General features: G+C 39.4%; 1 protein-coding gene and 1 pseudogene across 2 annotated transcripts; both read left to right on the top strand.

Annotated features, from left to right (window-relative positions):
* Window positions 1-38: 38 nt before the first annotated feature.
* LOC144635745 (uncharacterized) lies at window positions 39-9,802 on the top strand (annotated as a pseudogene). Its single transcript, XR_013567412.1, has 9 exons — window positions 39-379; window positions 3,242-3,389; window positions 4,197-4,464; window positions 4,893-4,921; window positions 5,210-5,300; window positions 5,710-5,819; window positions 6,179-6,244; window positions 6,591-7,250; window positions 7,944-9,802. The product of XR_013567412.1 is annotated as an uncharacterized LOC144635745 (transcript).
* Window positions 9,803-10,097: 295 nt separating this feature from the next.
* Window positions 10,098-12,043, top strand: LOC144635773 (somatostatin receptor type 4-like). Its single transcript, XM_078494861.1, has one exon. It carries the CDS (start codon window positions 10,491-10,493, stop codon window positions 11,505-11,507), a length of 1,017 nt encoding a protein of 338 aa, XP_078350987.1. The 5' UTR covers window positions 10,098-10,490; the 3' UTR covers window positions 11,508-12,043.
* Window positions 12,044-13,213: the final 1,170 nt, after the last annotated feature.

The raw sequence follows: 13,213 nt of genomic DNA, 5'->3' as shown, positions 1-13,213 counted from the left end.
TGATCCCGTGAGCGGTTGCTAGGAAGGTTTGTGACGTCACTGGTAAGCAAAAGGCTAGTTGTTGGTGAAGACAAGCGAGCTGCTTTATAGTTCGTGGTTTGTTGGTTATTTGGTGTAAAAACAATGCAGATTAGAAGGATTGCAGCCTTTCTCTTCAAACTGTGTTTACTCACAAGATAGGAAAGTTGCGTCACGCAGTTGACGGCGATGAAAAGTGAAAGTTCATGCGGTGCTTTGTGTCAACATCCTGAATGTTGGAGAGCAAACTTGCAAAGAGTGAAAGATGCTGTTAGACTAAGAAATGGAATTCATAGCAGTGAATCAGTGAAAGAACAAGACTTCGATGCGCTTGCTAAGAGCAGGAAAAACGATGACGAGGGTAAGCAAGGGAGATTATTATTATAATGAAACAATCATATCAGGAGCTGTTAAGCTTTTGGTTAAAAATTCATGAGGAAGACTGTTGAAAAACCTCAAAAAGCATAACTTCGGTCTTTGGAGCATTTTTTGTGGTTTAAACAGTCTTATTAACATATTTCCTAATCAGTTTTGATTAATATTTCAAAGGCCAGATGATATTCCATGCTGCCTTTTTAATCCTTGATTTGAGCAGTCCCTGCATATTGTTATGTTATTAACTTAATATAATGTTGTTGTTGTCCCTGTTTTGTTTTTACTGTCTGTGTGAAGCGTGATTGGAGCTACCTATTTTTCCGGTGAAACGTGATTTAAGGTGGCACCGTAGAAATTCCAGGCACATGACAAACTTTGCGTCATAACTTTTTCGCTTTGAGACAATGGCTATGAAACTTTGCAAAAACTTTCACCTATCATTCAGCAATAATATAATTAAGTTTGATTAAAGGTAGAACTGCTCAAAACATGTCTAATTTGAAAATAAATGTCTTCAAAGGCTTATTAACCAAGACCTGGACATTACAATATGAGGTGATATTGATATATGAGGTGTCAATTTTCACACCTTAGGTGTGAAGCCCTTGGTGACAAAAGCCTCCTCAAAGATAGCCAATTCCATGTCCAACGGAAGTGCCAACAGAAATTTGATTGTCTCAATTATGTTATGTTGTACATCAAGGAACGGAATCCAAGCTTAAACACCCAGAGTGACTCCATCGGTGCGAAACTCTTTGTCTGAAAGAACATTCAAGCATTTTTGAGTTATTTTTTCAAAATAGCTCTTTAGTCGGCGCGATGTTCCGTGGCTCAGTGGGTCGATGGGTCAGTGAAGTATGTTTGTTTGTCACACCAATCAGATTTCAGGTACTATCAGAACCAATCAAATTGCAGTTTATAAAGGCGAAGTAATCTGACGAAATTATGTATCGCAGCGTGTCGCAGTTCGTTTTCGTTGAAAGATTAATTGGTGAGTTGTGAATTATCATGGATTTGAAACGTATTCGTAGTTTGCGAATCAAATTGTGAGCTTCGATACAAAGTTCCCAACTTCGGCCCTAATTTATTAAATCCTTCTGTAGTTATGTTATCAAAAAGGGCTTTGCTACGCTAAACTGTTGGAACAAATGTCATAAAAATAAAAAAACGTTTATGTTCAGCGAGCCGTAAACATGTTGTCTCGAACAAATTAGTCTTCCCTGTCGTGATGCGTCGCGTCGCGTCGGCTTCGATTAAAATCAATTTTACATATGGGTAAACCATCCAGTTTCATCCGGTTTACAAACACAGAAGACTTGAAATTGAAGACAGTGAAGATTATGCCTCACAGAGATCGTTAAATATGTGTTTTCATACAAAAAAGTTAAAATTTGACCAAATTTCTACATGCATGATATTTATTTATCGGCAGATCGCTGATGCGAAACGTTGTCTTGCACTTCAAGCTACTTTCCTTGACAAGTTCTAAAATCTTCGAGTTCAGAAATCGCCATGACTTTCGAGCAACATGTCTTGTTTCTCCTCAACTACCAAACTTGGAAAGTTCAGTCGGGCCGAAGTCGGGAAATTTGTATCGATGTTTGCAATTTGATTCGCAAACTCGCACCGTAATTGGCAACTTCATAACAAAGTTTCCAATTTCCCAACAAACTTCGCAAAGGGGGCGGCCAAAGTAAAATGAAATCAACTGTAAAACATTTCGTTCAAACATTTAACATTTAACATTTCGTTCAAACATTGAACCGGTACAAGTAACTTTACTGTTAAAAGCAACTACGATCGATAGCAAAAACAGAATAAGAGCGTGCCATTTCGTGACAACTTGATAACTCAATAAGTTCTTGTTTGTTGAATAGAATTTACGTTGTGAATGAACGAAAATCTTTGTTGAGCAGTTTTGACAGGAAACAAATACTCCAGGTGTACTGCGCTTTAAAGAACTTTTCCGAAGAGAGTGGTTTTTTTATTTGATTCGTTTATTACTTCGTTTATTATAGTACTTTTCGTTCAATGTCTATATGGAGACGTGGCTTTTTTCGAGAAAAACAAGGGTATCGTGTTACGTTCGTTTTAAAAAAAACAAAGGTATCATGTTACAAAAGTGAGAAAAACAACGGTATCATGTTACAGTGTTTGGCAAAAAGCCAAAAGTATTCCGTAACAAACAAAAGTAACCCATTACGGTTGCTACAAAGCTAGCAACAAAATAACCGCTTTAAACAGAATAAGAACGTGCCATTTTGTGACATTTTGACAATTGAATTAGTTTTGTTTTTTAATTAAATGATGAAAATTTCCGTATTAAATAAAACAGTTCTGATGTATCAAAATGCATGTAAAAATTATTTTGTTTGCAAGCAAACTTTGTGCAAAAAAGTGACTCCGTGGGGCGCCATACACAAATAGCTCAACCCATGGTATAAACCATCCCAACAGGACAATCACCCAGTTTCACCCCAAGCCACCCCATAAATTGAAAAATAACTCCTGCACGCTTAGCGTGCCTATGTTTATTCCTTGGAATAATAAAGAAGCCTGATGAAAAAATTCAGCCGTAAATTTTGAAGCTCTGGATTTTTTTTTTCAGGCTTCTCTATTCCAATAATAATAGAAAATTCACTGAGATGATCATTTATCACTTTCATATACATCTGCAGTTCATTTATGAATCATTTAAAATACTTATGATCAGGGAAAACTCTAAAGGCTCATTTAATTACAATTACTTTCAAAGACAAGCATAAAATTTAACTAATTTTACTAATGCTGTACCTTTTAGCCACTTACTGGTAATAGAATTCTAATTAACAAAAGATTTGTATTCCAGGTTCTCTTCCAACACTGAAAGTTGTTGACGTATTTGGGGAGACAGACCTCAGGCAAAACAGTGCACCAATCAACGGCCGTTCTTCATCACAGTCAAATAGATATCATCATCGATCATCATCATTACCCTCTTTATCACCTGACCTCAGGTAGGAAGACAACTACTTTTTACCCCCCCCCCCCCGGGGGGTACTCTATATATTTTTGGGTGGGGATGTGCCACTGGGACTCTGAAACCCTTACCCTATGCTAGACCCTGTTCAGCTGATTTCACAACCCTTTACTAGACTGAACACCAAAAATTGCTACCCTATCCCAGACTTGCCGTTTTCAGAACTGTGTCACCGTTTATGTTTTTAATGGAAAACCATCTGTCAACAACGTTGCTGGGATGATTTTCTTAACGTTTTAGAAGGCCTCTTCCTCTTCCGAGTTTCTATTCATATTCTGGACAGAATTCCTCATACTAGTGATCAGTTTTCTGGCAAATGATACCCTATTCTAGACCAAAACTCGCTGATTTCTATACCCTATCCCAGACTAAACTGCTTGAAAACCATACCCTTCACAGCGGCACATACCTATATAGCTCATGTATGGGAGTGCCCCCCGGGCTTTTTACACATGTCACAGCGCGCAATCATGGTCTGGGAAGCAGTTTATTTTTCACAAGAATCTCGACCTTTAACAGAAACTTGGTCCAGGGAAGCGTTGTTGTTGACAAGGAAAACTAAAATTACCGTTAATAATTTCCTAGGAAACCAGTGATTACTGCAGCTGTGTTTTGTTTTTTACAAAAGTAATAATAATAATAATAATAATTATAATAATAATATTAACTATATAAAATTTACTATCAAACTATTCCAAACTTGGCCTCTCATTTTGGCATCAGCCCTATGTAAATATGTGTGCCATTTAATCTTTTCTTAATGTTTTTTTTTTTAATCCAACAGTCATCGTCAATCATTATCATGCACTCCTACTGTGCGTGTTCCACGTCCATCTCCAGTCTCACCAACAATGCTAACAGATTACCAGAAGCGAATGTTATGGAAAAAGAAGTTGCAGTCTGTTGCAGATCCTGCTGATTCTCCTCACTGTGAGGAGGGCAAAGCATCTATTGTGGGTGTCCATGAGATGTATGAAAATGATGAATTATTACAAGACTGGAAGGATGTGTATATTACCTCAGCTTATCTTATATGGTGCCAAACAAACAGGGTAAATTATTTGTACTTGTATAGTCAAATTGTTTTAAGTGAGTGTTATCTTTAGGTTTGGGTTGGAACAGATTTTACCTGAAAACTAGTATGACTTACAACATACACACTGCACGGCATAAGGAATGAATGCTGATCCTTGTTACAGAATGAGTTCTTAATGCATAAACATTGAACCTAAGCCTCAGATATACGTAGAAAAAATTAAATAACGATAGTATACATGTAAGGTCAAGACAAATTTTAGAGGAAATAATATCCCCAGGTTACCTTGTATATTAATCCTAAATATTGACAATATTTCATTTTGGTTTTTATTTTTATTTCTTTTTACTTTTCAACAAGGCTAAACAGTTTCATTTTTATTAATTGCTTTTATTCTTTTTTCTATTTTCTGAACTGATTTTATAGCTTTCTTTATATTTGCAGAGAAAAAAGAGAAAAGCAAAAAGCACTGGGTAAGTTTTTTTTGCATTCTTTTTGAGCTAATATAAATTTGCAAAAAAAAGATTACTTTAATCAAATATTGTACCTGTATTTAGCATAATTAGGTTACAGCTAGTGCTCTCGAAGCTAAGTGCAAACCAGTTTAAAACCATGTACATGTACGGAATTAATAAAAGCAACAACTGGTTTAGGTTTTTTTTTATGTAGCTGAAAGCTATAGTTTAAAATTAATTTCAGGTCAAAATGATTTCAAACTACTTTGATTTGTGAATTCACCTTGCTTCTTTTATTGTGTATAGATCAATTACCAACAGGAAAGACCCTCGGAGAATAGCCTTTAAAGATGTCACAGAAGACATGATCCCAGCTGCTATGGAAAAAACCAAACCAGTAAGAAATTGAGCTACTATCACAATTTTTAACTAATGTGAAGGTTACAATTTACACATCTAAATAATGCACCTGCAAAGTGTTTATACACAAAGACTAACCTCACAAAGTCTACATGTAGCTCACATTAAGTCCAGCCTGGGAGAGAATAAAGATACATATGCTCTTGCAGGTTAACAGTCAAGCTAGCTACAATTTATTTGTTAAAGCTTTAGTTTGGCTGCACTTGAGTTTATAACCCCAACCCCTCCCGTCCCCCCTCCCCCCAAGATCATGTTATCACTTATTCAGACTTATTCCAGCTACTGGTAATAAATAGTACCGGTAGTTTGTGCTGTTCATTAAACCTGAGTACCGTAATATGTTGAAGCTGTTTTGAGTGAGATAATTTTGAATTTCCTTTTACCAGAAACGTCCAGAGCCTCGCAGATCTCCTACTGTAGGACTACCTTACAGTCCAAGCCGAGCTAGTTCTCATCGCCGAGTGCATGTTCAGCATCTGGACCTCTCCAAATATGGGTATGCGACAAGCATTTACATTGTGTTGATTTCTGAAAATATCCATATAACCCCCTATGGAAGGTTCTTTTTGGTTTGAACCCCACCACCCCCCCCCCCCCCCCCCTTCCCCATCATCCTCCTTGTAGTTTTGGGCTTGTTGTCCTCCCTGCAAGGGACCCAGTCATTGTTTTGCAGGTCAACAATGTCTTGCATCATAAAGAGTACATGAGCCCATTCCTCTGGAAAAATTATTGCAATTTAGGTTCAAACTCTCCTATAAAAGTTTTGGAATTTCCAGTGACCTTCCATGGAGTGGGTGTGGATATTTTTTTCAATGTCAATGATACTCAATTGTGAGATTTTTCTCTTCTCCGTAGGTTAGAAGATTTTGGGGACTTTCCAAAGTCAGTTATTGCTGGAATTCTTCAGCATCTCAAGCCAAGGTACACATTGTACATGCCATTATTTAGATAACAGTACCATGTTTGACTGTTAGTTATTTACTAGCTACACTACTGTGATTTGATTTTATTGTCTAAGGAAGATTTCAATTTTCCAATCAATGTCAGTACTTCTTATGGATTTTAACCCAGGCCTCCTCGTTTGTTCACAGCTTTGTTTCCAGTGACTTGTTTTTTTCCCTTCCCCTCCCCCCCCCTAAACACACACACACACACACACCCCCTCCCCCAGCACTTCCTACCAAAGTAACAGAGGCATGGAAACCTCAAACACTGGAAAGAAGATTCCAGTTTTAAAGTTTCAAGTTGTTCTTGCTACTTTTAACAGCACGACAGATGATCAAGAGTTGCCTTTGGGTTTAGAGGCTCAACCAAAGCAACAGTCAAGTCCAAGAGCAGAGGTGCTGTCAGATGGTAAACCAGTGAAAACTGACCTGGGTAAAAAAGTGAACATTGCTGAACCAGGCAAGCAGACTCTGGAACAAACTTTACATGATGAAAACTCACGCATGCTGCTTGATATTGACATTAACTCGCACTTCACCCCTCCTGTGGAGGAAGAAGTAACAGATGAGGAGGGAGGGGACGGGATATTAGGTAACTCCAAACAAGGCACAAAGCTGGAGTTGAACATGATCAAAGAAGTGAGTGATAAACTGACAGCAAAGCAAGGCCGTGCTTTATTGCCTCTTTCTTCAGTTGGTGTACCTTCAGACCAGCAATCCAAAGCTCGATTACATCACTGTATGAACTCCATTCCTCGTAACTTGGATTTAGGCGTGGCAATGGAACCTGTTGATGTGGTATCAGTTACCCCAACTCCCACAGGAACACCAAGAGAGGAGGTTGCAGCACAGGACTCTCAGCTTTGTGCTCTTGGCGACAGTTCTCTGGATGTGACGTTGGGTGCCAGTGAGCTTATTTCACCAAGTGATGAGCACATGAACCAGTACTGGCCTGTCAGAGGTCACATGACTTCAGCACTGAGGTAACAATAATATTAAATCTTTTGTTACTATTCTTGCCCAGCAAGGTTTATTTGAAATACCTAGTTAATCCTTAAGACGAACATGACAATTGAATTCTCCATTACAATCAAGTATACATACGTTGTACATTATGCCCGCATTACAATGTAGCAAGAGAAGTTCATTGGGCAGAACAACTATTAAATCGCCATTTTACGGTAGCTGAGTCCTTTTTAGGCTGTTGTAAGCTGGCTTAGGTAAATTGTTATAGGTACACTCCGTGTTTTAAGCTGACTAACGAAACTGCATATTTTGGAAAAGACTTTCTGTGCAGTGGAACAACTTGTTGTGTGATTTCACTTCAATAACTACCCATCCTTAGATTCCCTACAGGGGCAGTATTATTCAATCAGAACTCGCAGCACAAATTCAATGACTGGTGGGTAGCGCGGGAAGAATTAAGTATCTCCGTCCCGATTGCTGTCGGTTTTAATAGATGCTGATTGGCTGAAAGATAGCAGATTTCCTTTTCATTAATGTTCATTGGTCAGATAGATTTCAGGAATTTTATGAATCAATTGTAGCACTCACAAACGGAAGACAAGTTTAATCACAAAGTGATTTAAAAATTGATTTGCTGAATTTTGGAAAGCGAAATCAGTATGAAAAGTGAAATGCTGAGAGGAACTAACTTATAAATGTTCTGATTGCAGATATTCTCCAACTCCAGTACATGCGCCTGCCCCAACGCCTATCAGTCCTGACAGATATGGACAGTATTCACGGACACCATATGCCAGAGAGCATAGCACGTCCGTTACGTCACGTCACATTAGAAGATGGGAGACATTGAGCAGTGTTGACGATCAAGACGAAACCGTGATGAGCCGCGAGGCACTAGGTAGCCCTGAGGGGGAGGGGGACGAGGTAGCTGTGGAACCAGTGTTTTTAACTGAAGAGGTTCTGTCACGTGATCCGAATCTGACGCCATTATCGAATAGGAAGGACGTTGAAGAATGGCCACACGACAGAATGATAATTAATATCATCGAAAATGATGTACCACCGCGTACAGGACGGAGCCCAAGCCCTGGGAGTAAAACATACATCCCTCATGACATTCTAGCCGAATTCCACGGGGATCTTTATGGCAGAAAAGAAATGCGTATAGCAGGTCAAAAAATGACGGGCAAACTGAATGTTGTCAAAGAGCCAGAGATATCAACAGATTTACCAGGTTACATTGCACCTGCCTGGAGACCACCCAGGTCAAGGACTCCAATTCAGTTCTTAGAAACACCTTCTCGGAGAGCCCCTAAGCCCCTCAGGCAGCCCCCGGCGGAAAGTGTGCCTAAGTCCTTAACTGTTCAGTCACTAGCAAGGCGTGTCCTACGCAGACCCAAGAGTACCCCGCCCCGTATTAGCTCCCCCAGGGATTCAAGAGATTTACCAGTGCAGCAAATTCTGTCTGATTCATCGTTAGCTCCTAGTTTGACACGAGACGATATGGAAACGTATTCAATGGTGGCACAAGTATCATCACCGTCTGCGGATATCTGTGGCTCTATCCCCCCTCCCCCGTCCCCGGAGGCCTTGCTGGTAGCCCCGGTAGTTCCTAGTGCCCCCAGGCTTGATCCTGTTAGTGAGGTAGAAGAGAAGAGCAGTATAGCATCATGTAGTGTGGCTGATGGGACAAGCCAAGTGGAAGGTGGGAATGCTGTGGCTAACCTGTCTGAAGTCGAGGAAAGTGGGAATGCTGTGGCTAACCTCTCAGAAGTCGAGGAAGCTGATGAAGACGTTGATTTGAGCCAGCAACCACAAAATGCTGATCATGGAAGCAGTGAAGAAAAAGAAGAAGGAACGGACCTTAAAGTGATCGAGGAGACAGAAACTGCAAAACCTGAACAAAGTAAAGAGGTCGAGGAGAATCACAACTCACATGAACAAACTGTTTCCTTGACAGTTGATGGAGATTCTGTTCCCATGAATGACGAAAATAATCTACCTACAGCAGGTACTGGGAGTGATGAAATAACTGAAAATCAAACTGAACACAACGAGGATGAGTCTGAAAAACAACAAGACGAGAATCCAAAACTTGACAATGAAGTTAACTCGACAGCGGACGAATCACTTGACAAAGAACCGATAGAAGAAGCTGTGGATCCTCCCCACCCCCTGGCTCACCAGATGTTGTCAGCACTCCTGATTTCACCGAAGGAGTGGACATGAGCCTTGATCTTGAGGCTGAGTTGCGCGCGGCCATGGAAGGACTGGACGACTTTATAGTAGACGCTGACGAAAACGGAGAAAAACGAACTTCTCCTGAATTGGAGGCTTGGTGACAAGCACGTTATCTAAACATTTTAGAGGCGTTAATTCGATTTTACGCTAACAATTCCATCAGTATAGAATCGTAATGAAAAAGTATCTGATGTGTAAAAGGTAGGCGCCATTTTTCTCGCTTTTCAGTACTTTTCTTTTAGATAGTAAACACTTTAAAGGCGTCATTAATTCTCCAGTAGTTGGGTAAAAAGTAGGCATGTATAAAAAATAAAACAGATTTTTTTTATTTGTATGTATCCTTTGCTGCTTTATTGTGTTTCCAGCTGAGTTTACTCACGTCATTTGAACAGAACGAGATCAGAATTTTAAAAAGATGTCAAAACATTTCAATTAGATGCGGTTGGGAGATTAAAAAAACAAATACCCTTGAGACAAATTAAACCTTAACTACACTCACCGACTTAAGTTATGGCACCGTTGTCGAGCATATTGTTTATGATTTTGAGTTCATCGGTGTTTGAGTAGAAACTAAACGCTTTTAATTTGAAGTATCTGTTTACTTAGTAAGTAACATAACGCGAGCTTTCTATCAAGTAGTTCATCTTTACCGTCTAATTTCTTATTCATGACGTAAGTAAGCTTGCATGAAGAATACATTAGGATAATTGTATGCTCAGAAACTTTTCGCTTCAACAAAAGAGTTATTGATAGTCAAATTAAAAGAAAACACAAGACAACGGCAAAGACCAAAGGATTTTTCCGTTGTGTGGAGCACGTTTCTGAAACTGGCTATTTAATATTCTTTCGTTTGTGACAGCCCGCCTTTAATTGAACTCAAAAAGCGGAACAGAAGTAAATGGTTGTCAAGCAGCAATTGAGATCTCGAGTGATATCCAGCTAGCGAAAACAAACAACCTCATTCTACTTTCTTAACACCTTCAAAACAAACTTGTTTCTGCACTGACTGCATCAAGATGAATTCGTCACAGCAAGCTCCTTTCAACTGTCTCGGCTCAACTTTTCCGGAATCAGAGAAAGAAAGACAAGCTTATGAACAGTTTTGCCAATGTATAATCCCGCCGAAATCATGGCATACGATGGCTGAAGTGGTCCTTAGCAAACTGTTATTGGTCATATCGGTCTTGGGGAACATGCTTGTTATAATCGTTTTACAGCGAATGAAGCGGAGCGGGGATCAGTGTGCAGCAATGAAACTTCTCATCCAAAACCTATGTGTGGCCGACATGTCTGTTTGTATTATATACAACATTAACGAAGTCGTAGGGATCGACTCAAAGGCTTCCATTACACCGGTTTGTAAAATCGTTGGTGGTTTATCATGGACAACGCTTTGTGCCTCATCCTGCCTGATCTGTTGTGTTACAGCTGAACGTTACTTAGCAGTTGTAAAACCGTTTGATTTTGTTCTCAACACTCGTCGAACAGTTATTATGGTTGTATTTTCGTGGTATTATTCTCTTGTGTTCACTCTGCCAGATTTTTATTTCTTAAAGAGGTTAGAAGCGCAATTTTGCGGTCGAGGATTAATTCCGTTTTGTTCGTACGACTACATACCGGGTACCGATATAACAGTGATGCTTTTGATGACCCTGTCAGCTACTTTTCTTGTTCCACTTATTTTTATCGTGGCCGCTAATGTTGCTGTTATTCGAATATTATCGCGTAGTCAAGGATCAAAACTTTTTCGAAAGTTTCGCCCCACAAATGACCAGAGAAAGAGAGGAGTTGTGCTTATTGTCCTTCTATTGACCGCCATCTTTGTTTTATGTTCAGTACCGTTCGCTACATACCTGTTGTTAATAGCAGTGTCTGTATCAGTACCCAAAACTTATGCTATAGTAGCTTACTATCTAATGCTTGTTAACAGTACGGCTAATGCTTTTGTCTACTCGTTTTTCAGTGCTGAATTTCGCAGAAACTGCAAGGAATTATTTTTTCAACTGTTTAGCTGCATTCGAAACGTTTTTTAAAGCCGGAGTTGTTAAAAATAGAAATATTGATGACTTAACTGTGATCTTGTAAAACAAAAACACTGAAAATGCCTTAAGAAAGCTTGAAATTATTCGTCCGCCGATAAATTTAAATTTTGTAACTGGTTGATTAGCTTAGTTCTAATCAAATTATGTACCAGCACATGTATTAATGTGCAGCAGTACTAGATCAGTTCTCTCTGCAGGCACCGGCAGGCAGGGCGTTGACTAATGCCGTACACAGTTTGCTTTCAACAGCTTTTTCACACCTCCCCTGAGTTGTGAAATGATTTCCAATAATCGCAAGCTTAATTTTTTAAGTAGAAAGTACTTTAAGTCTGAAAACTGTTTTAAAACTGACATGATCTTATTTATTTTCAATTACCCACCACTGTATATTTAAGCCAAGTTATTATGGAGGGCGCAAGAAATAAGTATATTCATATCGCGTTGAAATATGAAATTACATATACCTTTACAAATGTAAATAGCCGGATTATCTATATGCATAGCAAAAATAAATATATAACATTGAAAAGGAAACTTCTTCTTTCCTCGCTTGCTTTGCCGTCGCTCTCTCTTTATGAAGAGAAAAATCGAGCTTTCACTCTTACACACATGCAAAGAAAGCACAGGGACATATTTGTGATCAGCGGGAAAGTTAGAATGTAATATTTGTTTTCAACCAGTAGCCTTTTCACGGTAAACGTTTGATTTTACATAACAATGCAGCTGACCGTGAAAGATGTGAAAGCAAAGCAATAACTGGCACAGTCAATCCTGCCCTCTTTTAACTGTTTGAAGATGACGCCTAGTTTTGGTACCGTTACAGGTCCATACAATCCGCCATGTACCCACGAATGACACGAAAGGTTTTAGAGTCATTTGTTAGATTTTCCGAATTTTCGTACCATTAGCGAAAATAGCTCTTTCAAGTTAAACCAGCAGTATTAAAAATCTGTACTTCACTGATCGTTTCGCCTTCTTCTGTACCGTTAGGTCATCTTTAGTGCACTAAAGACTTGCTCTTTTCTTTATACCGTTAACATGTAAGACTGCTCGCTTCTATGTTTAACTAACTATTTAATTCATTTGTTAAGGCTGGTTCTCATACAATCGCCCCGATCGTTTCTATCGCCTCTGCCACTTTAAAAAGTTTTCTTGTGATCGGGGCGATTATATGAGAGCAATACACAGACAATCGCTAGCGTCTGCGGCGATTGGGGCGATCACGATCGCTAAATTGGATCTCCCGTGTTCTATCCTTCTAGCTTCTCTTTCCCAGTTATAACTGAGAAGATAGGAGGCCACAAGTTTTGCTCTTTCATTGAAGGCTGCCACTGTGTTGGATTTAGGGCTCAAATGATTGTTTTTCGTAGGTCTTCGCTCATACCAGGCGATCGGGACGATCATATGAAAACACCCAATCGCTTCGATTGCCTACGATCGTCTCAATATTTGCCAACGAAATAGTTGCAATAGAAACGATCGGGGCCATTATATGAGGACCAGGCTTTAGATCAGGTTTGATTTGATGTGGCGCGTTTCACCAGTAAAAAAAGATCATGAAAGGTAAGGTAAAAAGTCTGTCGGAAATATCAGGACAAGTAGCGCAGTTTTTTCCACAACGGAAAGACCTCGAAGGGAAATGCATCGGGATGAGAGCCTAAAAACGTTTTTGCAGCCGGGAAGCCTGTTTTCAGGTT

Source organism: Oculina patagonica, chromosome 1, assembly GCF_052425735.1.
Source record: "Oculina patagonica isolate OP01 chromosome 1, crgOcupat, whole genome shotgun sequence".
Taxonomy (NCBI): Eukaryota; Metazoa; Cnidaria; class Anthozoa; order Scleractinia; family Oculinidae; genus Oculina; species Oculina patagonica.
The sequence above is the reverse complement of the archived record's forward strand: the minus strand, read 5'-3'. Positions and strand labels throughout refer to the sequence as shown.

Excerpts from the sequence above, each read along its gene's own strand:
- LOC144635773 (XM_078494861.1), top strand. The coding sequence starts at position 10,491 with ATGAATTCGTCACAGCAAGCTCCTTTCAACTGTCTCGGCTCAACTTTT.